This window comes from Plectropomus leopardus, chromosome 22 (assembly GCF_008729295.1).
Source record: "Plectropomus leopardus isolate mb chromosome 22, YSFRI_Pleo_2.0, whole genome shotgun sequence".
NCBI lineage: Eukaryota > Metazoa > Chordata > Actinopteri > Perciformes > Serranidae > Plectropomus > Plectropomus leopardus.
In genome coordinates, this window is record NC_056484.1 from 2,556,276 (window position 1) to 2,584,101 (window position 27,826).

Consider the following 27,826-nt stretch of genomic DNA (forward strand, 5'->3'; position numbering starts at 1 on the left):
ATATTCATATTTTGAGGTTCCCTTGAGAAGATTTTACCTTTCTTTTCATCCTTTAATGACAAATCACCATTTGACTGCACCATGTTATTGTTATTTTCTTGTCATATTCTCACAGGAGGTTTGAGCATCTGATCTGAGGATTTTGATGTATGATATTCTGCAAAAAAAAATACTACACATTTTAGGGACTGCAGCAAACATCATTTAAGGGTTAATTTTGTAGCAGACATCAAATATCTGTGATTGCAATGGTTAAATTCCTACTCAAGTCGTGCAACCTGCATGACTTCAGTAGGAAAGAGCTTATTTTATAACAGGGATATGTGGTTTGCAGGTGAATAATTAAGGAGCTATTAAGCGCTTTTAAAGGGAATTTTTACAAGGTGAGTGACAAAAAGGTGCATTTAATCACAAAAAGGCTACCGATTTGAGCACTACCATTTCTGGTTCAAGGCAGCACAGCTACAAACAACAGACGCTTACCTGTGATCAGCAGCTGTGTCCACAGCAGACACAAGAGGAGAAACATGGTGAAGGGTCCTCTTCTTCCCCCTCTCGTGCGGGTCATGCTTCCTTCTGTCCTCTCTGTACCTCAAATTGAAACAAATCGGCTCCTGCAGCTTTTGTCACTGCTGCAATTACGCATCAAGGAAGGTGGATTTTTCCGTGCATGTATCAGCGGGTCCGCAGCGCTGTCAGAGCTCCGGAGATCCGCTCCGTAACACCGGCACCCTGCGACGATTCTTCCCCGCCCTGCGGTGCCCTGCAGCGGCCTGGCTACACGGAGAACAGCCGCTCAGCTGCAGCAGCAGCTCCGGGAGAAGCAGATGTTTCCATCTGGTTCAGAGAGGAGGGAGAGGGGTGTGTGTGTGAGGGGAGATGGTGTTGAGGTGGAGGATGGAGATGGAGAGAGAAAGGGAGGAAGGGGAGGAGAAAAGGCGCGGTGGAGAGGAGAGGAGGGAGAGGATTAATTCATAAAATCTTCCTCTTTGTCATGCTTTTTCTAACGAATTTCGCTCATGTTGTAAATTCCTAAAGTATAGTTCTCCTTTATTGAACCTGAAGACCATTTATACTTACTTATTACATCGTTCAGTTTTTTTAAATTTATATGGATTTTCTTTATTGATTATTTATTTATTTGATAGGGGCATTGCGAATTGACATCGCACAACTTCCGCCTGTTACAAACAGGCTGTATTTTTTATGTGTTATTTTTATTTGGAAGTATTTTATTCATTTTTCACAATTTTTTAAAGTTATTGCGCTATGAAGACAGATAAGGATTTTAACTCCCTTCAACCGTCCTTGTTTCTGAAAGTGTGTTCAATAAAAGGGATTTTTTTTTTTTTTTAATTCGTGCATTTCTGCAAACATTAACTCAAACAACAATGACTTTAAGTGATTTATATTTATATGATTTATATTACTTTATGTTATCTTACAACAATTCTCTTAATTGATTGTGCGTTTCTTCTTGAATTAATTTATTAATGTATTATTTCATTAAATGTTACGTTTATTTTTTTTATTGTTATGTATTTTTTATTTTCATAACAATAATTATTTCGGTTGATTGTGCATGTATTTTTTCAGTTAATGTACTATCATCTAGTTCAATGTCAGGTTTATTTTATTTATCTATTATTAAAGTCAAGAAATTTTCTCAGTTGTTTGTGCGTTCATTCTTGAATTATTATTTAGTTAAATTTAAATTTTATTTTTTTATATTTATTTTAATTTCATGACACGAATTATCTCAGTTGATTGTGTGTTTATTCTGGTATTAATGTATTATAATTTAATTAAATGTTAATTCTATTTTCTATGTTATTTATAACAAGAATTATTTCCGTTGATTGGCCGTTTATTTTTTTATGAATTTATTACTATTAAATTAAATGTAAGGTTTATTTTTTTTTATATTTTGTACCTATGATAGTGAAATGATGACGTAAGTTGATCTGTTATTTCCAATATTATGATCAATAAACAATATTCCCCCAATTTACGAGGGACAATTAATTAATAACTGTATTATCCCCAAACAGGTACACACATTTTTATGTAGCTCAATTTTTACGCCATAATATCTAAAAATGGTGACAAATTATTTGACTTAGCCTCGGTTTAAATTATGCTAACTTAGCTACCATTGCGAAAATAATTAGCATGCTACGTTAGCATGCTAATGCCGCGTTCATGCTCACGTTACAACATTTTGCAGCCGAGTGAAATAAAATATTCGCGTCCACCTCGTAGCTAAAAATACTAAAACCAACCTTAATCGTCACCACATTTGTAAAATGTAACAATAATGGTTATATTCTTAATAATGAGCCTCAGCTAGCTACACTTAGCAGTTAGCATGCTAAATGTTAGCATTAGCCGCTTCTGGTCTGAATCAAAACACCGATAAAAACAAACAAAAATAAATCCACAATATACATACCGTCCTCACCAGCAGTTCATTCGGGGAAAATCAACTTTAACCAGGTTAGTTGTAGTCATGAGTCGAAGATAAAGGGGATTAAATAAAGTAAATAAATGTCCGTCCTTGTCAGTTACCCGTAAGTTTCTAACGTTACTAGCTGCTAACAGTTGAACTTGTACTTTACTTGAGTATTTCCATTTTCTGCTTCACTAAATGTGTTTGCGTGGTTACTTTACAGATTCTGATCATCAATACAAAATATGATCAAACAGGGTGTTTTTTTTTTTTTTTAGGATTTGAGGACATTTGAGTTCAGGCGGATCTGGCGGAGCCTCTGTTTGAACAAACACGATGTTGACTTCCGCTTTTTTTCTCCACTTTTTTTATTAACCGTATTTGAATTACAAATTGTGGTGTTAAAATATTAGTAGTTGTCAGGACCAAGCAGAAAATTAATAATTTACAACTGCTTTTGTAAAAAAAAAAAAAAAAAAAAAAACGTGAACGAAACGTGGTAGCCTAAGTATTTCTAGTAAAAGTAGAGAAATCTAATAAAGTTCATTTAGTCAAATATAAATATGGACGGAATAACAGATTATGAGGTCCAGGGCTTCATTATTATTATTATTATTATTATTATTATTATTATTATTATTATTATTATTATTATTAGTATTATTATTATTATTAGTATTATTATTATTATTATTATTATTATTATTATCATTATTATCGACTCGTATTTGTAATTTGAGGTCACATCACGTGACTCAGGAAAACTGACAGCCATGAAACATCACGGTAAAAAAACAAAAAAAAAAAAAAAAAACTTAAATTACTAGTCTGTTGATAAGAGATTAAATAAGATTATATATGTGAATGGAGAGGGTGGTGTAAAAAGGGGGGGCATGTCAAATAACTCTTGGGAAGGGCTTATGTTTTTTATTTTGGCTTATGGGAGAGGCACACAACTTTGCATGACTATTATTTATTTAAGACCGCTCTTTAAAATGTTGGTGATATTTTTTAAAAATGTGGCAATTTATTTAACTGGCACCTCAAACACCCAGACCTTATGACACCACTGTAATAAATAATACATGATAAAGTATTAGTATAGATGAAACCGTCCAACAGTGTATAATAATGAACAGTATATATAAATGAAATAAACCTTCACCTTCTTGTTTTTTTCAAAGATGCTATATAAATAAAGTTATAATTATTATTATTGTTGTTGTTGTTGTTTGTTGTTGTTTCAAGTCTGGTGAGTTTGCCAATTGGATTTAAAGTCTTTTTCTGTTACACAAAAAGGGATCTCATTCTTTAACAAAAATGTCTTTCTCTGTAGGGATTTTTTCCATAATGTTGTCAGACACTTATTATAACAATTGTCTTCTTTTCTTTATTTATTTCTTCTTTCCTCTTTTCTTTTATCTGTTACCTGCCGAGGACTAAGGATGTAAATTAGCAGTTGTGTTAACTCCGCCATATTTACATTAGCATTTCATTTTTACTGATGCTCATTAATATGTTAAATCCCTTCTAAATAAATAAATAAAATAAACTTTTAGTGGACATATACTGACGGAGTAAACTGAGTGGTTACATTGCAGCCTGTTTCACAGCTGACGAAATAATGTCCAGGTTGAAAAATACCAATTTTACCCTTTAAGGAGCTTCCTAAACCTCCTATCTTTCACAGGAAGTCCTGCCCATCCTCTCCTCCTTTCACTTTCACCACCTGCTGCAAACATTTGTCCACTCACAGCAGCGACGCCGCGCACGCTGATGTTTCTCTGCTTCAACCAGCAGCAGCAACATGGTCAACCCCAGTCTGAGGCGTCTCTTCATCAGCTTCAACGTCTGCTTCGTGGTGAGTAACTGAAGCAGAAACAGAGACAGTTTTATCCAGAGAAGGTTTTTGAGATGATGTAGAGGAAAACAGTGATGATGATGAAGGAGGATCTGCAGCCGAAACACAGAACAGGAGTGACCTCTGCTGGAGAAATACATCGGGTGCATTTATGAGTCAGGATTTCAACAGAAATATATAAACATCTGCATTTCACAAAAACCTGAATATGTTATGTTATAGGTTTATTCATTGCATGTTTGTTTTTAACTCATTCAGTGTCAAACCATCTGATTTAAAGTCATTTTAATGAATGTAAAATATCAGAGACGACCTCAGTATGGCTGTGTTATGATGACTGCTACGAGCCGAGAGCTTCACTGTAAACTGAAACTCAGCAGCTGCTTTACTTTTACTGCAGCGAATAAATACAACATTATTTGTAAAGGAACATTAGAGCTGCAACTATCAAAAAATTTGAATCCAAGATTCATTAACTCTTTGAAAACTGGAATGACACCAGGTTTTTTGTGCTGAAAAAAAAGGAAATGACCAACTTGGCAAAATTGTACCACAAATTGTACGAAATGGGTAAAAGGTGACAAGAAAATCACTAAAAGAGTTTTTAAAAAGACGGGGAGGAACATTAGAAAATTTTTAAAAAATAAATACATGGAAAAAATAGGAAAAAAATGTCCAGAAAACTGTATTTTTAATTATAATATTTTTATATATTTAAATTCATGTTAAAAAATTATATAAAATAGATACTTTTTTATTTATTTCTTTAATTTTTTACTTATTTTTTTTAAACGCATTTTTTATTTTCATGTAATTTTCTTGTGACTTTTTTTACTTTTTTTTTTTCACCTTTTGAGCCATGTCTTGTTACGTTGCTCTTTGCCTTCTCATGTTTTCGGTTTGTCGAAATGCAGTTGTCATCATGAGATGCTGCACAAGAAAAACAGAAATTGTGGTGTAATCTTGTGCAATTTTTAAATGTCTATCAGGAAGAACGTAAACAGCATCAACAGAAATTATCCATAACTCTGCCAACTATGATTTAGAAAAAAATGACCCATCACAACTTCCCAAAGTCCTCTTCAGACTGGATTTCGGGGAGAGGACATAGTGGACACACAATATCATTATTTATAATGGGAATTTGTCCTCTCCAATAAAAACATGAGGAGCAGCAGAGGACTTTGACATATTTAAACATATTTACACCCTAAGTTGATGCAGAAAAGCCATAAATTTGTGCTTAAAGAAATCACCAGAATCAAGAAAGCTAAGTGTCTGTGATGCCCAAAATTTTAAGCAGGACGACCCCCAACAAACTGTAACATAATTTGTGGTATTTTTCTTTGGATTTGACTCAAATTTTTGTTTCAGATTGTCGGTGGACTAATCATCATCGTCTCCTTGGCTCTGCTGTCTCCTTCACTGGACGACTCACATGGAGGACATGATGTAAGACAGACACACGGCTGAGACACAGCAGTCCAGTCGCCACAGCGAAATGCTGGCACTGTACTTTTCTGCAAACTACGGATATGATGCATTTGTACTTTTCATCTGTATCATATCGAGGTTTCTGAGTTGTCGTAGTTCAGATTGCATGAGCCGAGTTTGTCATCGTGGCGTGACACTGACATGGTCGCCAAACAGCAGACCAAAATTGGAGACCATAAAAGTGAGTGTTTTCAATGAGAAGATTTTTTTTTTTAATCCAAATTCAAGACTGATTTTTTTAGACAAATAATGTCATTTTCAAGCACTGCAGGTGCATACAAAGGTCAGCAGTATTTGGTCCCATGCAGAGGACATAATGTACGTGTCAATATATTATAATATTATATTATTATATTATTATTATGTATTTCAGGTTAACCTATATTTTGCCAAGAATAAGTAAAAACAAAGTATTAGGTTCAGTGGTAAATTTAAACATTTGTAAGATTAAAAATTTGGACTTTCACACAGAAATCTGAATTATTTTGACAAAAAAAAATTAAAATTAATTACCATAAAACTTCAAATAAAAGCTAGTCCCAGTCTCTTTTACTGATTAGAAGAAAATAGATGTAGATGATATTTTTTTAAATGGGAAGGTAAAATTTCAGCAAACGTTATTCATAATTATCAAAATTATTTATTTTAAATTATTTTACAGATTTATTATAACCATCTTTTTTTTTTAACCACTTTTTTTTTGGGGGGGGGGTTATTTCTCACTTTTTTGTTTGTTTTTACTTCTTGTGTTTTTGTTTGTTATGATTTGTTTTGTATTTTTTGTTTGGTTTTCATTCAAGTCCTTTTTTCAGGGAATTTTTACAGAAGTCTTCCTCACTTCTGGGTCATTTCTTCTTTTGTTGCTCATTACCTTCTTCCCACGTTTTTGAAAAAAAAAAATGAAATTGAAATTATTGAAAAAAATAAAATAAAACTTATGCAAAAATTATTCAGCAACCAACAACCAAGTGATTCTTGTGCCTGAACAAAACCACACGTTAACCACACGTTAAACATCGAAATCTACAAATGTTGCATTTGTAGAAATGTACAATGTAAACATTTACTCTCTTTTATGCAGCACTCACCAGCCACTGAACTCTCTGTCCTCCAGTTTGAAGATCAGACAACAAGTCACATCGTCCTCTACATCGTTGGCTCCGTTACCATGGCGATCGCCATCTTGGGCGCCTGTGGAGCCCATAAGGAGAACCTGACGGCTCTGACTGTGGTGAGCAGAAACACCAGACACGAAACATGTTGACAGATGGACAGTTTACAACGTGCACAGGACATGAGTTAATACAAGAGAGCTCGAGACACTTAACCCTTTATAACCTGAGCAAAATGGTTTGAATTTCTTTCAAAAACATGGGGAGAGGGCAATGAGCAACTTAAAAAGACATAAAATTTGCTTAAAAGTTAAAAAACAAAAAACACAAAATTATCTTGATTAAAAATAAAAAAATATATATATTTTATTTTATTTGTTTTATTATTTTCTGTCACCTTTTTCTGGAAAGTTTGCTCATAATCCTCCCCTACTTTTTAAAACTAATTTTTTGCTAATTTTCTCATCACCTTTTACTCATTTCTTGTAGACCTTATAAGCACATTATAACCAGGTCATTTCCTTGATACTTTTTTTTTTAAATTTGTGTTTTCATTTATTGTTTGCAAACCTTTGTTTCAAACCTTTGCAAATAAAAAGCAAAAATAATCTTCATGGATTATTTTCTGATGGAGCGGTGACTTTTTGTTTTAATTTCTTTCCTCTGCAGTTTCTGGTATGTATGGTTATTGGTTGTCTGCTGATGCTCCGAGCTGCAGTCCTCGCAGCCGTCACCCGACCCGAGGTAACGACCCTGAAACTCTGTGAGTTTAAGTGCAAATATTTCGAACCTCAAATACAACACACAACTCGTCTCCAGTGCACGACACTCGCTGCCCAACTGCACAAAGATGCCACATAAAACCTTCACAAATGTGCTGCAAATAGTTTTAAATCTGTACTTAAATCTGTCAAATTAAAAATTAAACCTAAAAATGAGTTGTGTCTGTTGCCACACTGTGACTTTATTACAGTTTTATGATATCATACTTTAATATTAAGCTTGCAAGAGTGTGCATGAATATATGACTTTCGATATATTTGTGATTTCTCACTGTCATCACAATTTTGTAAATAATGCAACAATTCAGGAAAATGTACATATTAAACCCTGCAAAATGTTTTTGTGAATGATCATGAACCTTTTTCTCCCTGAGTAAATTCAGCTGAGATTTATCTGTATTATTTACAAATATTTTATTACACCTCAGCATGAAGAATTCTAATGCCCTGCGGGAATACAGCGACACAGAAAGTAAAGTATATTTTTAGGATTTTTATTGAAGATGTTATCTTTGTATTTAGCCAGAATTTTTTTTGTGGGAGAAACCGGAGCACCCGGGGGAAACCCACACAGCGCGGAGAGAACACGTAAATAGAGCTTGGTAACCAACGTCATCACGCAGTGCATTGTGGATGTTGTCTGGGTCGGAGCGGTCGGATCACCCAGACCACCTGGACCCAAACAACAATGCACCGTAAGATGAAGTCACGTTGCCAAGCTCTTTATGTTCTTCCCCGCTGTTCTGCGGCCTGTTGTGGCCTGTTTGCGTGGTGATATTTCACTGTCGGTCCTTGTATTGGCGAAGGTGTTTGGGTGTGATCAGTTTTTTGAATCTTCTCCAGAGGGAGATCCTCGGTTTTACCAGAGTCTCCTCTGGAGCGTCTTCTGTCACGTCCGTGATTGTCTTTTCCAGCTGGTGGGTCTCAGGGAGTGGCTCACCTGAAAGATGGTCCGTGTCCATGGTTGCCTCTTCCAGCTGGTGGATCTCAGGTATTGGCTCACCTGAAAGATGGTCCGTGTCCACGGTTGCCGTTTCCAGGAGGTGGATCTCAGGGAGCGGCTCACCTGAAAGTTGGTCCGTGTCCACGGTTGCCTCTTCCAGCTGGTTGATCTCAGGGAGCGGCTCACCTGAAAGTTGGTCCGTGTCCACGGTTGCCTCCTCCAGCTGGTGGATCTCAGGGAGCGGCTCACCTGAAAGTCGGTCCGTGTCCACGGTTGCCTCTTCCAGTTGGTGGATCTCAGGCAGCGGCTCACCTGTATGTTGGTCCTTGTCCATGGTCGTCTGAATCGGCTGGTGGTCCTCAGGGAGTGGCTCGTCTGTGCTTTGGTCCTCCATCTGCGGTTGGAGAGTGTCCACTTCTTTGCACAGTGACCCAGTGGCCTCTGTCTGGGACTGTGGTTCGGAGGCCAGTTCGAGGCTGTGGTTGGTGTTTTCCTGCAGCTGTCTCCTCAACTCCTCCAGCTCAGCTGCAGTCGCCTCTTCTCGCTGTCTCCGCAGGCGCTTCACCTCCTCAGTCTCCAGTTTCATGGCTTGATTTTCATCACTCAGCCTTTGAGCCTGCTCAGAGTCCTTGGAGATGGCCTCGTTCAGCTGACGACTGACTTCCTGTAGCTCTCGTTTGAGGATGTCAGCCTGCTGCTTTTCGGCCTGAAGCTGCTCTGTCAACGTCGCTATGCGAGTTGACTCCTTGAGCTCAGCTACAGGAGCTCTGGAGGGCAGACTTGTCAATCTCTGCACCTCCTCTTCATACAGCTGTCTCAAGCGGCGCTCCTCCTGCAGCTGCTTCTCCTTCTCCCGGTACTTGGCTCTTTCGATGGCTCCTTCATCCTGTACCATGATTCTCTGCTGCAATTCCTTCTGGAGGAGGTACTTCATTTCCTGCATGCGCTGGTTTAGATATGGGTCAGAGTCCAAATTCATATCACCTGCCGCCTTTTGCTGTCCTGTAGTGGAGGCCTCTGGTCTGGTGGCGAGATCTGCCGCCTCTTGCTGTCCTGAAGTGACAGCCTCCCGCTTGAGATCTGCCACCTCTTGCTGTTCTTTATTCTTGGTGGCGAGGTTCTTGTATGCCTCCTGCTCGGTGTTAATTTTGAGGCAGGCGTTGCGATGTTCTGCTAACATTTTTTTGCCTTCCATCTTGAGTGCCTTGATCTCTCTTTCTGCAATCAGGGCCCACATCTCTGGACCTGAGAAGACATCCATTTCAATCTGATCTTGCATGTCTCTTCGCAGTAGTGTCAGACTCCCAAAATGAAAGTTAAATCAATGTTTCTTTCGCCTTTCCAAGTTGTGGATGCAGCAATCACACCAGCTCCAACAGAGAGTTTACAGATGGATGGTTACCATGGATAAGTTCTGGCAGCATAAGAGTCACATTCTAAACACCTTTATGACATGGCACATTCCCTCTGAACATTCTAGAATGCCTTTGATATTTAGCTCCAAAACCCCTTAAAGTTAAGATACCCTTAACTTCTGAGTTAAGGTGGCCTTAAAATAAAATCAATTACACAAAAAACCCTTAAGTCTTATTCTCAAGGTTCCCTTAAAAGTTCACTTTAGGTTTTCTTTTTAGCTGTTATATAAATAGGAATCTCTTAAAATTAACTCAGCAAAAGACCTTAAGGACAAAAAAAACTTAAGGTACATCTCAATCTTAACATGGGCGACCTTATGGCAATAAATGAATGAAATAAATGTATCTTAAGAAAAATGTTCTACGTAGCAACCCAGATCGCAACATTTCATCAATTTATACAAATAAAACAAAATGGATTTGTTTTTGGGTTTTTTTTGTGCAGTTTAGCAGTTAAGAAAATATGATCCCTTGTTATTAATTTAATCATCAAACTATCTGTTAAGTTGTTAAACTGCAGCTCCATTTTGGCAATTATCACCATTAACATGCTGAATAAATGTCAAAAAACACGTTATATATACAGAGTTATTTTAATTCTTAGCATTTAAAAGGCCCTTCTACCACAGCACTGCCTTTTTGCCTTTTCTGCACTTTTTTCTAATTTTAGTTTGAAGAAAGCATATTTTGAATGCTATATGTGTCAAACTTGTGATGTTCTCTTCATTTACTTGTCTCATTGTCTATTTAAATTTCATTTTATGTACTTTTCTCCTGACATTTAATCAAGTCATAGATTTAATCCATATAATTTACTGAGAGTTGAATAAAATGCACACTCCTCTAAATGATCAACCCTCGTGTTGTGTAGGCTATTTGATTTGTGATGTTTTCATGTTTATAGTTGGAGAGTGTGATGGAGGAAAGATGGCGTTCGTTTCTACCTCTGGATCAAGCTTCAGACGCCATCAAAAGTCAGGCTGAAGCTCTGCAGACATCAGTAAGAAGCTCACAGAGTCCATTCAGAAGTGTTTGTTTTTACATTTTAACATTATTTGGGGAAATTTACATATTTATTGTTGTTTTCTTCTGAGAGATACATGAGGTAATGGATATAAATCTGTGTGTATTTAGACCCTAAGAAAAGATGAGTCATCAGTATGCTGATGTGCTCTGTAGTAAACACTGCAGCCTGCAGGGGGTCTTACCTCCTCTTGTCTTGTGTCCAGCTGCACTGCTGTGGTCTGTTCAGTCATGAGGACTGGGAGGACAACATCCCTGACTCCTGTCTGTGCGACCTCGATATGGAGACGGAGATGGAGGTGAAATGTGAGACAGTCAGATACAAAGTGAGTAGTAACATTAAAACATTTTTATGCAAATGTTAAACGGTGTCTTTATACAAGCAGTCACACAATAACTTGGTCCAAATAAAATAATACAATACAATTCAGTTTAGTATCCCACAGAAATTTGAGCGGAAATTTGATGCAGCTTTTGTGACTTGATATTTTTCTATACTTGGTGCTATGGTGTCAAATATATAGTCAGACTTTTTGCCAGATTTGTTGTTGTATACTACATCACCTAACTTTATCACAGGGATTTGAGTTGTTTTTTTCTGATCATATCACCACTTTAATCTCAGAGAAGATACAATTTTTTTACTTTTTTCTCTTCCTCCCTTAGCTTCATTTTTGTCCTACAGCAGGCCATCGAAAAATTGTGTTTTTGTACTGCTACTGTACTGTGTTGTGTTAAAATGATATTAAAAGGTTTTACCTATAGTCTAACTTAAACCTATTTTTAAATTTAACTCTAGCAGTTCCTAAAGAACACAAAGTTTACCCATTTTTTTCTTCAATATCAGGGTCTGATGTGTCCTCTCAAAGATAGAAACTACATGAACACACACACACAGACGAATATTAAAATCAGGTTTCTCTCCTCTAGAACTTTCTTTCGAGCCTTTTCCGGCAGCAGAGGTCAGTCCTCAGTCAGGTCAGTGGATGCAATTTGTATTATTTCAATCATCAGTGAATCACTGTGATATCATCATCATTTCATAAATAAGCCTGTGAATCAATGACGGCTTGGTGGAGGTTACTCATTCAGAAAAAGAGAACATGCCATAGCAACTTTGAAAGCAATTTTACTGCCTTTGAACCCTTGGAAATTGTGCAAATTGGCTTAATTTCTTTCAAAAAGGCGCAATGACCAACTTAACAAGTAACAACCAAAAATTAACAAGAAATTTGTAAAAAGTTATGCATTTTAAAAAAAGGATGTGCTGGAATAAACAAATAACATATATAAATATGATAGTCTTTTCCCAAATTTTTCCCAATTTTAAATAAATAATAATGAATTTAGTATTGTTGATATTTTTCCCTTGTTATTTGTTAATTTTCTAATTATTCTCTTCCTCTCCGTCTTTTTTTTCAGCTAATTTTTCAGGTCACTTTTTTTTTTTTAATTTGTGGGACATTTCATGCCACGTAATTTCCTCTTTTTCCTATGTTTTTGAAATAAATCAAAGCAAGATTCAAAGTTTTCATGCTTGTTAAAGGCACCTCAGTACAAGAAAACGGATGTTGATTCAGGTTTCAAAGGGTTAACCTCAAATATGACCTTTTCGATCATTTCTACTGACTAGATACCACCTGGGTGAAGAGAGGAAATATGTTTTCATGTAAATTATGTGGATTCACCCTTTAAACGTGGCCTCTCTGTCTCCTCCCATCACCAGAACTGCCTCCCCCTCATCATGGATTCGGTCGAGACGAAAGCTGACATCACGCTGGCCGTAGTCTTCACTCTGCTGGTGCTGGCGGTTAGTAAAACTGTGTGTTCGTCAAGACAATAAAAGATAATTGCTTGTCATTCATTACCTAAACTCCGACAGTGTGGGAAAAAATGTTGTCCGTACACGTTCAGCCTAGCTGAGCACAAACACCGGGACACGGGGAAACTATTCTCCTATCTGTATCACAAAAACGTACACATACAACTCAAACGCTGATTTACATGCTGTATCTTCATAATCTGTCCAAAGCCTCGTACAGACTGCATGCAAAACCAGGACTGCAAACTCTCACGCAATCGACACTTTTCACACGCTCTAATGCCACACGTCCACTCTCTCATGCAAAGAAAAACATATTCATAACTGATAGCCTGGGGCTGGTACATGACACACTGGGGACTGTTTTTGTGCTTTTAGTATACATAAGGAAGCGGGTTGCATAAAACAGCGTATAAATAGAGCTTGTTTATCAAAACAAAGTGTCAGTGGAGGATCCCCCGCGTCCTAAAATCCTAAAAACGTCTTAAAATCCCAGAAACGTCCTGAAATTCTAGAAATGTCCTAAAATCTTAAAAATGTCCTGAAATCCTAGAAATGTCATAAAATCTGGGGAAAAAATGACTAGAAGCTATATCTAAGGAGCGATGCTAACAGTTTCCCTGTGTTTTCAGTCTTTGTGCTAAGCTAGGCTAAACGCTTCTGGACTTTCCTCTCACAGATCGATGTTTTGTCTCCCTGCAGCTGCTCGGCTTGTCGTTGTGTTCGCTGATGATCTACCAGATGTTCAGCACCTCCGACAGGCCCAACACGCCGCTGTCTGTGCCGGTCATGTTCTTCGACCAGCCGCCCGCCTACCAGCAGCTGTTTGACTCAGAGTAGACAGACGACACTTTCACAATAAAAGATGCAGAAAGCTTCAAAATATCCCTCTGCTTTTCCATTAATCGTACCTTAGAAAATCTTTTAAAAGTTAAAACAGATTTCAAGTGTCGTGTCTGCATATAGTAAGAGTTCATCAACACTTGGACTAAAATCTTATAACAGTTGGTGGTTGTTTACTTTTTAGAGCAAAAAGTGTAAAAAATAATAATAAAGGATGTTTATTTCCAAATTTAAAAGCTGATTGCTTATTAATTATCTGTTTAGGGTGTTTTTTTCTTATTTTCAGGTAATTTTCTTGTAATGTTTTACTAATTTCTTGATGTTTTCTTTTGTTTGTTTGTTTTGCTTCTTTTCAGGTAATTTTCTTTAAACTTTTTACTAATTTTTTGATGTTTTCTTTTGTTTGTTTGTTTTGCTTATTTTCAGGTAATTTTCTTTAAACTTTTTACTAATTTCTTGATGTTTTCTTTTGTTTGTTTTGCTTAATTTCAGGTAGTTTTCTTTAAACTTTTTACGAATTTCTTGATGTTTTCTTTTGTTTGTTTTGCTTATTTTCAGGTAATTTTCTTGTAACTTTTTACAGTTATTTCCAGGTAATTTTCTTGTAACTTTTCACTAATTTCTTGATGTTTTCTTTCGTTTGTTTGTTTTGCTTATTTTCAGGTAATTTTCTTGTAACTTTTTACAGTTGTCTTGTTGACTTTTTGCCTATTTTGGAGTTATTCTCTTTTAACTTTTTACTAATTTTTTGTTGATGTTTTGGGCTTATTTAGGTCATTTTCATGTAACTTTTTACTAATTTCTTACTAATTTTGGGGGCATTTCTTTCTAAGTTGCTTGTCGTCTTCTTCCCATGTTTTTGGAAGAAATTAAGCCAGTTTGCTCAGTTTTCAAAGGGTTAAGCATTACAGTGGTGCCTCGTTTGGCCTCCTTTATCAGCACATATTTTATTTGTAACTCCACAAATAAAATATGAAGGAATGATCTCCAGTTAATCAAATCAGTATGAACGTGTCACTCTGCTACACGCAGCTCGTCTCCTTTAAAAGCAGCATGCAGCTTCAGTTAATCACATTCCTCCTCACTGAGTCACGGCACCGCTCCCCACACGAAAACCTCGTATCTGCCTCGTGTCTGCTGTCCAGGAACAGACGGAGTTAGTGGGTTTCCACAGAACAACGCTGGTATTTTGATCCTCGTTTTCCCTTCGAGCAGGTTTAACTCACTCCGTCTCTCCTTTCACTTTTCTTTCCACCTCACTGCTGCTCCGTATCTCTTGCTCATAACAAAACCAACTCTGCTGTTTTTGTGACTGTTGTAACAGTAAGATAACTTTATTATCAAGCAGCTGTTAAGCCTAACTTTTAACTAATTTTATAATAAATGTGCATTATTATTTATAAACATCCTGTTGTGGATCTTTTTGGCTGTAACCTGCATACAGCTGTTGAATAAAAATAATAATTTAAAAACTAAAGTGGTGGAAGAATTTCTCAGTAAAGAAAAAGTAGCAACCACACTTAAGTAAAACTATTAACGTGAACACAAAACTAGTCTGCTAAGTAAAACTACTGCAATTAAAAGTACAAACGTTTTAGTGTCAAAACATATTTAAAGCACTCACAATGCAGAACGGCCCATTTCAGAATAATAGATATTTTTTTTCTCTTATATTTTGTATGCAGGACTTTGAGGCTACTTGCAGTATTTGAGTATTTCTTCCATAACATAACATCTCACTTGATTTCAATGGTTTTTACACTGAAGTATTGCTATTTTAACTGCAAGTTCTTGAGTATATCTCGTCTTCCACCACCTGCTGGTAACTTTTTTTTAAAGAATTTACTGAAAATAAAGACAGTCATTTCCTGGATCTGGATTTTTCAGTGGATTCATGGAGGAACATTACACGGCCCGCCCCTCCAATCCCAAACAGCCTCTCAGTCCACTGACCTTGAATTTGTGTCTCCTTAAGTTATTTTGTGTCTCTCTGAGATCATTTTATGTCTCTTTGATGCCATTTTTTTTTGTTTGTTGTTATTTTGTGTCTTTTAAGAAAATTTTGTGTCCTTTTGGTTGGTTTTGTGTGCTTTTTTTTTTTTTAGATAGATAGATATACTTTATTGATCTCAAAACTGAGAAATTGAGGAATTCAAAGGGCCACAGGCTGGACTTGAACCTGTGCTGCTGCAGGGGCCTCGGGTCTATGGGGTGCACACTCTACCTGATGAGCTAGAGGTCACTTTGTTCCCTTTTTTGTTATTTTATGTCACCTTGCAGTTCCTCTGCATGTCCTTGTTGTCTTTTTCTGTCTGTTTTGGTCTTTTTGAATCTCTTAGACTTTGTATGCAGTACTTTTAGGCTAAGTGCAGTTCTTGAGTATTTCTTCCACGACATAAAATCTCACTTGATTTCAATGGTTTTTACACTGAAGTATTGCTATTTTAACTGCAAGATCTTGAGTATATCTCGTCTTCCACCACCTCCTGGTAACTTTTTTAAAATAATTTACTGAAAATAAAGACAGTCATTTCCTGGATCTGGATTTTTCAGTGGAATCATGTTGAGGCATAACACCGCCCGCCCCTCCAATCCCGAACAGCGACCTTAAATCCCCTCCGGCTCCTCTCTCACAAACGGCTTCACCCGACCGGGAATTTTCCATTTGTCTTCCCGTAACGAAGCCTCTCCCTCCCGCTCTCCTCTTTCTCTCCGTTAAACACCGGATGTCTCCATATCTGACATGCCGGCGGCGCCTCCTTTTTGTCGTTTACGGGAAGCCCCCCCGCCCCGCCCGCCCGCCTCTCCTGTCACCTAAAACCAGCTCACCCTCCCGCTGCCGGCTCAGTTCACTTCGCCGCAGTCGGAGCTTCACTTTCTCTGAAAACATCACTGTACTTTTATCGTTATCATCTGCAAACATGACTCAGGTCAACACCTGCCTCAAACGCACCTTCACCATCTTCAACATCCTCTTCGCGGTAAGTTAATAACCGTTAAAAATGGCCGCCGTTGATCTTACGTTCTCTTCGGGATCTTTTGGAAAATAAAAAGTGCGTAGTTCAGCTCAGAGTCAGCCGGGCCTCTAGGGGTTAATACAACATTTTAGCGCATAAATCCGCGATTTATGTGTATTTTAATACTTGGATCATTCCGAAAAGAGCAGGTGTGTTTAGTTATGAGGTTATAAATACGAAAAACAACCATGTTTGGATGGTTATTTATATTTTCTTCGCAAACTTACAGCAGAAACTTGGAAAAGTGGATGTAAAGTTTAAAATGTGTTTCTAATGAACTAAAAAAAAAGCATCTGTATCATAGTTTATTATATTGAGGTTAGTGTAAACGTCTTTGTGAATGTTAAAAATGTGCACAGTCATCGTCTTAATCCAGAAACAGAATTAAAGCCTGATATCAGACAGGTATAGGCGGATTTAAGTGTCTGGGTAAATTAAGTTTAAACTTTTAAATAAAATTAACATCAATTGGCCCTTTCCTTTTATTATTTATTTTAGTGGATTAAAGTTTGGGCTTTTAAGCCTAACATTAATTGCATTGTCTTGTTTGCTGTTTTTGGTAGGAAATCGTGTTTTTTTTAATGTAATTGGGGTTTTTTTGTATAAATGCACACAAGCAGATTTAAAGGTCGGAACTTTATTAAATTATTATTAGAATTTAAGAAAATGGCCTTTATGTATATATTTATGTTAGTAGTTTGTGTTTTTCAGATAACTTACATTGTTTGCTGTTTTTTTGTTGTTGTTTTGGAAGACATCATTATTTTTTTATTTTTGTAGGTTTATGTTACTGGTAGCATACATATATTTACCAGCTTTATTATGTTATTTTAAGCATTGTTTGGTAGTTTAATATGTTTGGAGTCTTTTGGCTAGAGCAAAAATGAAGTAGAAAAGTACATTAAAAAAAGTGGTCAAAATGCTCAATGTAATTTGTCAAATGAGATGTCTGAATTTATTTTGTTTTTAAGAACAATTAAAAGTTGTTTTTTTTATTTAGCTATGTTATAAGACAACAACACTGTTGCAGATCCTAACATCTAAGAAGCTGGAGCCATAAAATGTTTAATTTTCTGAAAAAAGCCTTATAAACAATCCAGGAAAATGGTTGCAGATTTTTTGGTTTTATATAAGCCGTATGCTTTTGGTTTAGAGTTTCGTTGCTTTGGTTTCCGCTTTGTTTGTTTCTCTGCTGGTTTCCAGTCAGTCTGAAGGCAAAACAACAATTAGGTGTAATAGTTTGCAGCTGTTTGGTTCTACGGAAAGCTTCAGTTTAGATCTTTTTTCCAAAATAAAAGCCCCTGGTGTTCATTCACAGTAACTGTGGCCGACCTGTCTGTTTGTCCTTATGAAACCAGGTCAGTCCGAATCTTATCTGGGCTTTGATCCTCTGTGTGCACATTGTTGTGCTCACCCGCTCATATGAAATTTGGCCTCGTAAGGGCGTTGTTTGAAATTTATACTCAGCTGTGGCTGAGCTTTAGTACAGATACACAACAAATATTTGAGCAGATTAATCAGTTATGAAGATAATCCATAATCTGTGGTTAACAATGAACAGTCAGTTGTTCGTTACCAATCTATCTGGGTTGTTACACCTTAAAAAAAGGCTTAGATGGATTAACGAATGGGCCTACCGGGCAAGGGCCTGAGGGGCCCAAAGTGTCAGGGCCCCCGCTGGCCTTCACCTGAAAAATGTCACTCTTACTAATATATGGACCAGGAAAAAAGACCAGATTTACAAATTTGATGACTTTAGACTTGGCTTGCCAAAGTTCAGACTTTACTTGGATTTGAGCCTTTTGACTTAAAAAATACTTGATACCATCCCTCAAGCCCAAACACTAAAACAAGGATTTTATCCAAAAAGTGAACCACAAATTATTTAATTTACCTTAATTTCCTTGATCAACCAAGAGTATTCGTTCTCAGCACGTCGACACTCAATTTCCCAGATTCACTTTGAATCGACAGCGTCCAGTTTAGAAAAATTATAGCAAGGATAATTTAATTTGCGTACAAAAAACAACAGGTGGTGAACAAAAACAAAAATTGCTGTATGCAAAATGTGCAATACAGATGGAGAAGCAGCAACGTCCAACAAACATGTTTTAAGAAATAAATTTTGTTAAAAAGTCTTAAATTTGTGGCATTATATTTGGTTAAAAGAGCATTATAAACTCAACTTGGGAATCGAGTTACTTGCGACTTGCTAAACAAGGACTCGGTGTCACTTCTGCCTCATACTATATTACAAATTACATATGAGCAAAACGTTATTTTGCAAAACGCGAATAAATTAAAAGATTTTTTTACCATCAACCAAACTTTTACTTTCGTCCGCAGTGATTCTGCAAATATGACGTCAAAGTCTGAGACTTGTGTACATAAATTTACGGTGACTTCGGGAGTTGTTCAGACACAAGGGGGCAGATTTTTCCCTGACAAGAATCATTTTTTATGATTATTCCGACGAGGGTTACAGCAGTATACTGGTTTCAAGGTTTCTTGTGGGTTACAGCTATCATACCGTGTACATTTCAGGATTTTTAGACATATTTCCATTTATTAAAATGTTTTCAAGTTTAGATTATAGTAATAAAACATTAGTTAAACACAAAAAAATCCTGTTTTCAGTATTTTAAGGGGTATTGCCACTAATAATGCTAATATTATTTCTGTAAAACAATGATTCAGTGACGCTGCATTTTTTTTAATACGTTATCGTACTGTGAGAATCGTGTACCGTTACAGCCATAACTGCAACACGAATGCGCTGTCACTTTATTATTTTTTTAGTCATGTAATCAAACTGTTTTTTTTCTTTTTCCAGATTATTGGCGGCATCATCATCGCGCTCGCTCTGCTGCTTCAGGTCCTCACAAATGTTCATGGAGGAGAAGGCGTAAGAACAAACGCTGTTTAAACATCGAATTTGCAAAATTATTTGGCGTCTTTAACAACAACAAAATATTCACCTGTCAGTATTTTGCCTGCAGCTTGAAGGTCGGACCTCTGGCCTCATCGGCCTCTACGTCGTGGGCACCATCACCCTGGTGATCGCCGTCCTGGGAGCCTACGGGGCCCACAAGGAGAGCAAAGTGTCACTGATCGTGGTGAGTACAAAGAGCAGCAAACTCATGGACTTCACAGGCTGATGAAACTTCAGAGGAAAACAGGATGTGTGATCTCCAAATACAATATGATGAAATATTTTCCTGAAAGGAGCCTCACATGATGATAATGAACTTGTTAAGAAATGTCCAGATTTACATCATTTGTGATGTTCCAACAAACTGTTGCAACCATAAGCAGACAAACGCCTAAGCTGTTATTAAAAAGGCTTTGTCTTTTACTTCCGGTTGTTGTGAGTTTGGTTTATAAAGAGCTGCAGATTTGTTCCTGTCAAACCCTTAATTTCCCCTCAGTGATGATTAAAAAAACGTATTTTGACTCTGAATAAAACTGATAGCTGCCTTCTAAAAAGCACCGTACTTTATTCAACTCAACTTGCTTTGCTTGGGGGCCATTTTTGAGAAATGACAGGACATTTCACGGATTTTAGGATGTTCCTCAGATTTTAGGACATTCAGTGTATTTTAGGACATTTCTGGGCCGTTAGGAAGTTTATAAGATTTAAGGACGTTGCTAAAATTTGAGGACATTTGTAGAATTTTAAGACATTTCTAGGATTTAAGAATGTTTTGTAGATTTTAGGACGTTTCTGGGATTTTGGGAGGTTTCTTGGGTTTTAGGACGTTAGGGTTAGCTGGGACTCTGTTGGGGGGTGCAGGGATCCTCCACTGGCACTTTTTTTGATAAACAAGCTTAGTTTTGATGCTGTTTTATGCACTCTGGCACCTTTTGTCTATTAAAAGTACAAAAACAATTCCCGGTGTGAATCACTTCAATTTATTGTTAACTAGAAAATATTTTGGGGGCCTCCCGGCACCTAAGTAACGTAAAACTGCTGTATTGACTCATTTTCCTTCCATAAAAACGTTTTGGGCTTCACTGTGAAGTTGTGCTGAAGGTCTTTTCCTGTCTTTGTTTGCAGTTCCTGGTGTGCATGGTTATTGGGACTCTGCTGATGCTCAGAGTCGCTATCCCCTCTGCAGTCGCCCGTCCCGAGGTAACGACCCCGATGTTTCTACTTTTGTTTCAGAGGAGGATTCGAAGGTTTAATCGTAAAGAGCTCAGGTCGTTCAGCTCAGCGTCTGTGGAGCTGAATGACCTGAAGTGCAAAAACAACTGATTTTTCATAATCAGTCAGTTTATCAGGCTGTTAAGACGCTGAAGTCTTTGTGTTAACTTAACCCACCGAACCGTAGTTAACTCCGCGTTTTTGTTTGTAGCTGGGGGACTTGATGGAGTCCAAGTTTCGCCAGCTTCTGCCTCTGGACACAGCTTCAGACGATGTGAAGACCCTGGCCGAGGAGCTGCAGAAAGAGGTGAGACACACACACACACACACACACACACACGCTGCAGTATAAAAGTATAATGATGGTGATAAAGTAAATAGGTTTGGCTGCACGTTGTTGCAGTTTAACAGTCTAAAGGGCGTCGTGAGGTTTCGGCAGATTAAACAGAACTCATGAGCGTTTGACACGGTTTCCTTTGTAGATGAAATTAACCCTTTGAAACCTTGATAGACATCTGTTTTCTTGTGCAGTGTTTCGACGTCTTTCACAAGCATTTAAACCTTTGAGCAAATTGATTTATTTCAAAATCATGGGGAAAAAGGGTAATCAGCAAATTTGCAGGAAATGTCCTGATAATTGAACAAAAAAAGAAAGAAATCAACAAAAGGTGACAAAAAAATACCTGAAAAATAGCCCAGAAGAAACAGAACGAGAGAATTTAAATGCTATATGGGGGAAATACAATGAAGTCCTTATGAGTATCTATTTAAAATAAAGCTACAGAAAAATATATATTTATTATAATTTTCTTTTTGTTTTATTTTTTCGTTCAGGTTGTTTCCTATTTTTGCTCTTTTTTGTTACTAATTTAAGGATGTTTTTTATTAATTTCTTGCTAATTTTTTGGCTCATTACCTTATGTCAATGTTATTTTGTAGAAATCACATTCGCTCACGTTTCAAAGAGTTTAGTGCAGCTCTCTGCAGTCACGAGACGGTTGTTTGCCTTCCACCTCATAAACTGTTGTTGACAAACCAGTTTACGCTCCCAGAGTTCCTCACAGGGCAGCCGGGTGTGACTGGCGCCGCCTGATTGGCCGGCTGGCCAGGTGTGCTGTCAGGGAGAAATGCAAAGTGCAGCTGGGAGGACGTGGTTTATTAAACCAACATGCAAATGACTGTCCGCACAGTGCAGGTCATCGCTTCTCGTTTTTAAAGAGGAAGGATCCATCTGAAGAGGCGTCTTTCTGTTCAGTCACTTTCACATTTACTCATTCATCGATATGAAAAAACGTGAGAATCTGAACTGAAAAACTGGACAAACAGGAACTGATTAAGAGTGCAGCAGAGGGGTCAAATTCACATTTTGATATTTAGTTCCTCAATCTCTTTCCCAAAAACAGCATGTCTAGGATCGTGGCTGTCCGCACGTTCACACAGGAGGAATCCTGAGGTTCAAACGGCGGAAAAGTCAGAGGAGCACTGAATCCACTTCTTTAAAAATAAGGCAATAATTGGCGTCAGAGCTACTTAAATCCACGTGTTTCACTCAGAAAAATCTTTTTTTCAACATTTGATTTCGACAATTGAACATTTGTCATGTTTCATGTCTTCGTAAACATTTGGGCAAAAATAAAATTGTCCTTCAGTTTTGGTTACAATGCTTAATTTCCTAATAATTACCTTACAGTTTATTAAATTTCTCTTCTTAAACTCGTCATGAAAGGAATCCAAGCAGTTGAATCTCACTTGCGTAGTGAAAAACACAAAGTTGCCCAGAAATGGCAGATATTTTACTTTTTTTGGTAAACCTAAACAATAGTGTAAAGACAGTTTAATGTATTTATTGTCTTCAATGTGTTTCACCCAAAATAGACTTTTTTTTGTTGTTTTTTCAACATTTTAATGCAAATAACTTTTTTTCTTGACCGAGGACATTTCATGTTTTATAACTCCGTAAACATTCATGCAAAATAAAATCGTCCCTCCACAATTTTAGTAGTTAGAAAATTAACCTTAAACGTCATCCCGGATGGCGTTTAAGAAAGTCTTAATTTTTTTGCCTTGAGCTGCAGGAACCCTGAAAGTTAAAAAACGTCAATGAAGATTTAAACACGCCGGCACAGAAAACAGGCTTGTTAAGAGGCTAAATGTGATCATGAATTCCTGCTGTTAGTATCACCGTGAAATCATCGTGTTGATTTTTGCAGTTAGAAACCGCAGATGAGTGTTTAGCGGCGGAAACTCTCCTCAGACTGAATACAGTCAGACGCGAGCAGCGTTTCTTACATCCTGTCTGCAGTCTGGCTCCTCGTGTTCAGTTTCTATTTAATACTTTCTGTCAGACTCTTGTTTCTGCAGTGAGCATAAACACATTTTACAGATTTAACTGGTTTATCTTAAAGATAAAAAATAATTCAATATATTAAAGACGATTCTTAATGATAAAGGTTCTTATAGCTCAAGGAAAGTGGGATATAAGACTTTATTAATTCCACAAATTAAATTTAAGACAAATTTTAAACTGAAAAAACAAAACAAAACAGACTTCTCGTACTTAATTTAATTTTGCTCAAATACGTATTGTATCATAAAACATCATTTATTGGTGTCAGTAATGTAAGAAGCTTTCGGTAAATTTTTACTATTTTTAAAAAAATAACCCGTTATTTTAAGATCAGTACAGTGCAGTTAGGGACAAATTTTAATGTCATTTTTTTAAAAAGAACATTTAAAATATGATAAATAAATCTACTTTGTACCTTGTGCCATTTTTTTTACATTATTTAAGTCTTTTGAAACATTGTTTTAAGACTTTTTAATTATGGCCTTATTTTTAGATTTCTGATTTTAATGCCTCTTAAGACTATTTCAGGATCAGCATGAACCATGAACGTTATTTACAGACATTATTTTCAGACATTTATCTTTTATTTAGGCATCTCACACCACCATTTTTTTTAGTTTTTATTTTTTTCCCGCTCAGTAATCAGTCATTTGTAGTTTGCGCACTGACTTTTTGCACCATATTTCATTGATTTCGTCACTTTTTTAGTGTAAATACACAAAAAGGGCTCCAAGTAATGATTATTTACAATATCAGTTAATCTGCAGATTATTTTTAAATTATTTATTTTTCCAGAAAACTGAAAGTATCCCCCAGCCCGAGGTTTTGTCCAAACCTCAAATATTCAACATGAGACCAAGAAAAACAGAGAATTCATGCATTTGAGAAACTGAAATCTTTTTTTTTTTGGAAATTTTGGCCTGTAAAACTACTGAAATGATCCATAAATTATCAAAATGGGACTAATGAGTTGGACTCGCATCATTTTTGGTGACTCTGACCGAGGCAGAAAACTAAAGTTACTGACAGGAAAGCTGATCTGTATCGTATTTGTCCTCCTGCTTTAGATGCACTGCTGTGGTCTGTTCAGTTATGAGGACTGGAGGAACGAAATCCCCAACTCCTGCCTGTGCGACCAGGAGGTCGAGACGGAGGCAAAGTGTCAGACCATCAACTACAACGTGAGTTTAATAACTAACATTCGCTTTGTCGTCTTAAATCGCGCTTTTGATTCGTAATTGAGGTTGCTGACATTTTTGTTTTCTGTCGTTTTCCTTCAGATGCTCCTGCAGACGCAGTCTGTCTACATCCAGGTAAGAGGAGCCAAAATTTAAATTCATTATTCAGTATTTACAGGAAATACCGGCTGATTGTATCACCTGTGAAACAGAAGTGAGCGTTTCTCTCCTCCCGTCCGCAGACCTGCTTCCCCATCATCAGATACTACGTCCTGCTGGTCGTTGACATCATGATCGGAGTCTGCTTCGCTCTGGCTTCTCTGGCGGTGAGAATAAAAAAAAAACACTTTAATTTAATCAATTGAACAAACAAACCTGATTTGTACTGCAGCTTTTGTAAAGCAAAATGCAGCTCAGAGTGCGTCACAGATGACAGAGCAAACCACAAAAACAACGAGAGACGATTTACAGGGTTCGAACGGTCACGAAAAATCTGGAAAACTCACCAAATTTGCAGGTTTTACAAAACTATTTTTACCCTGCAAGTTAGTGTCATTTGGAAGGGATGCTTTAAATCACCAAAAACAGAAAAATCACCTCACTTTTTTTTTTAATGCCTCTTGGCATTATGTTTATGACTAATTTTCAAATAACCGAAATTGAAGAAGGAAAATTTTATTTTTCCCAAATACTAAAAATAAAACATGACAATTTTAGATGATCTAAGTCAAAATTTACAAAACTGATCCAGGACCACAGAGTGAAAGCCTGATATTATGGGATGTATGCTTTTATGCTAGAATGACAGTGGGATAAAAAAAAGTAGTTTTAATGGGTTTCAGTGTTAAAAAAAAAATGTACCAACAGTGTAAAGAGGCATTTTTTCGTTTATAAAGTGTTTTATAGACATATTATATGAAAGAGGCTGAAATCTAAAGGAGAAAAACAATCCAAAACGTATGCAACGTGCATAAACGCAGCCACAATGATCCAAAAACGAAAGTAAAAAGAAAGAGTACCAACGTTTGCATGAAGGTTAAAAACAAAAGCAGCTTTTCTGGCTGAAACTTTGTTCTTGGATATAAAAACGAAACAGTAAATCTGATATTGACTCACTCTGCCATCTCCTTCCAGCTGCTGGGCATGATCCTGTCCTCCATCATCATCCACCAGATGCGTCACCCGGACAGACCCACCGTCCTGCTGTCCGTCCCCGCCATCTTCGCCACTCCTCCCCCCAAATACCAGGAGCTGCACAACCCTCCGTCCTACTAAAGGAGCGACGCCGCCTCCCTCTTCTGTCGTTAGCTTCTCGTAGAGGGTCCGAAGGTCGAGCGGGTTTATGTTGTTTCTCTGTTTATTGTTGAATTTTGAGGCGATGTCTTTGGTTAGAGGACGGAGCGTCCCAAGTGCCTTTCGTCACTGTGAGGATTCCCGACTGTCGGCTCCATCGAGATCAATGGACGGAAGCTGCGACACCTCTGAGTTTTACTTTCTAACGCGGCTCTGAAAAGACCTGCAGCGACTTTATTTTTCATTTTAAATTAGCCGAGAGTGAATTTAATTAGTTGGTGCAGTGGGGGCGGGGCCTATTGATCACTTTTGTTTATGTCCGAATCTGCTGTTTTTATGCAACCAGAGAGGATCGAGGTTTGATTTTTTTTCTTATTTTTCTAAACATCACAAGATAATTATCTCAAGTTGTTCAAAAATGACCAACACTTTTGGATTTTAAAATATTTTTGTTTTCAACATCATAGAAGTAAAATGTCAGAAATGTTTGAGACTTTTTTTCTTTAAATTTTGATTTTTTTTTTTTTTCTCTAAAAATGTTCTGGGTACACTCAAAATAACTTGATCAAAAACAGCCAGATTGCAAAATAATTTAAGATCACATTAAAGGCAATGCAACACATTAAAGATAAACTTAGTGTCTGTGTTGAAAGTTGGAATTTGTAATCTCTAATTTCAGATTTTTTTTTTTCGTATGGTAAAATATTTTGATTTCATATAACTGAAAGGTCAGAAATTTTGAGACTTAAATCACTTAATGCTTTTTTTCAAGATTTTGGCTCAAATCCTCTGGTTATGCAAAACTTATTTTGTAAAAGATTTGATAAAAAAATCTTATTAGAAATGTAAAGAAATCTAGAATTAAATCTAAAAATGTTGACTTTTTGTGTCAGATCTTGTGCACAAGCCAATTTTTGGAAATTCTGAGATAAAAAAAAAAAAAAACAGAAGAGAAAGTCGAGCCAAACTTGACTGAAAAACATCTGCAGTTTTTTGTGTGTGAGTCAGTTTTCTTGTGATTGTGGAAAAAAATGAAAGAAATCTAAACCAGCATCCTCTCTGGCTTTTTTTTTTCATCCCACACAAACTTAAGAAGAGCTTCAAATTAAGTTATTTTGGCTGCAGTTTCCTGAAAGTCGTTGCACTCATAAATGCAAAGAAAAGCACTTTTTAAAACTTAACTAATCCTTATTTTGTTAAGCAAACGCATATAATAACGCAGCAAATGGCCTTTTAGTGTGATGAATAAAAAACCACAAGTGCCACAAACATTGTTTGCTCTGTAGAAGCACTGAAAAACAAAGAGCTGAAATATTTTAATTATGAGTTGTTTTTGACAGAAAAAGGTTCAAAACTTTATTTTCTTCTTAACCCTGGACGGGCTGACAGACTTTATTCCACCTGTGGTGCGTCTGGCACTCTTGCCTCAGTTACTTATTTTTTTAAATATATTTATATTCTGTACGTTTTGTTAGTGAATGTCACAGTGGGTCTTTCTCTGTTTCTGTCACCACCTCTCTACAACTTTAAACATTATAAACTGATCCTCCATAATCCACTTTTCCCTGTCAACCAGCATGATGTAAAAACCCGTCAGAAACTATGAGAAGTCGAGGCTTTTATTTTGAAAGACCGAGCACTGTTTTGACGAAGCTTTAGAGGCGAAAATGAAAAGCATGTGCAGCCAAGTACGGGCTACTCAAACTTATTTTTTTATAATGAAAACTGTAAAAGGAGAAAACTGGATGTACGAATGAAGAAAGTCAGCATGTAAAGATGAATAAGTCATTTATCGACTGTAAAGCTGGAGAAAAGGGAAATATTCTTTATATTTTTCATCTTTTCGTTGTATCACGTTGGATTTGTTTCTGCTGTAAACTGATACTGTAGATCCTCAACAACTTACAGAAATAAAGACGATAAATCAAACTAATTTTTTGAGGTACTGTGGTAAATCCTGAAGTAAATACTGTACTAGATATTGTAGTAAATACTGCAGATGCAATGTCAAAACGAGAGAAAAGGATGTTTGATTTAAGTTTAGGCCGACTGACACTGAATACATCAACAATGTATGGAATGTCATTTAAGTCAATACTCAAT

General features: G+C 36.8%; 2 protein-coding genes across 2 annotated transcripts; both read left to right on the top strand.

Annotated features, from left to right (window-relative positions):
• Nucleotides 1-670: 670 nt before the first annotated feature.
• On the top strand, nt 671-13,913 carry LOC121961678 (tetraspanin-3-like). The gene is made up of 10 exons (XM_042511746.1): nt 671-861; nt 4,247-4,310; nt 5,685-5,762; nt 6,886-7,035; nt 7,586-7,660; nt 10,961-11,056; nt 11,286-11,405; nt 12,010-12,057; nt 12,806-12,889; nt 13,604-13,913. Exons 1-10 carry the CDS (start codon nt 671-673, stop codon nt 13,739-13,741), a joined length of 1,044 nt encoding a protein of 347 aa, XP_042367680.1. The 3' UTR covers nt 13,742-13,913.
• A 2,662-nt stretch (nt 13,914-16,575) lies between these two features.
• LOC121961225 (tetraspanin-8-like) lies at nt 16,576-27,656 on the top strand. The gene is made up of 9 exons (XM_042511129.1): nt 16,576-16,725; nt 19,595-19,666; nt 19,761-19,877; nt 20,819-20,893; nt 21,117-21,212; nt 24,320-24,433; nt 24,533-24,565; nt 24,673-24,756; nt 25,565-27,656. The coding sequence occupies exons 1-9, from the start codon at nt 16,666-16,668 to the stop codon at nt 25,703-25,705; spliced, it is 792 nt and encodes a 263-aa protein (XP_042367063.1). The 5' UTR covers nt 16,576-16,665; the 3' UTR covers nt 25,706-27,656.
• The last annotated feature ends 170 nt before the right edge of the window (nt 27,657-27,826 follow it).

Excerpts from the sequence above, each read along its gene's own strand:
- LOC121961225 (XM_042511129.1), top strand. The coding sequence starts at position 16,666 with ATGACTCAGGTCAACACCTGCCTCAAACGCACCTTCACCATCTTCAAC. Across the intron at positions 21,213-24,319 it reads CCGAGGAGCTGCAGAAAGAG|ATGCACTGCTGTGGTCTGTT; the intron begins GTGAGACACACA and ends CTCCTGCTTTAG. Across the intron at positions 24,757-25,564 it reads TCGCTCTGGCTTCTCTGGCG|CTGCTGGGCATGATCCTGTC; the intron begins GTGAGAATAAAA and ends ATCTCCTTCCAG.
- LOC121961678 (XM_042511746.1), top strand. The coding sequence starts at position 671 with ATGTATCAGCGGGTCCGCAGCGCTGTCAGAGCTCCGGAGATCCGCTCC. Across the intron at positions 5,763-6,885 it reads ACTCACATGGAGGACATGAT|CACTCACCAGCCACTGAACT; the intron begins GTAAGACAGACA and ends TCTTTTATGCAG. Across the intron at positions 11,057-11,285 it reads CTGAAGCTCTGCAGACATCA|CTGCACTGCTGTGGTCTGTT; the intron begins GTAAGAAGCTCA and ends TCTTGTGTCCAG.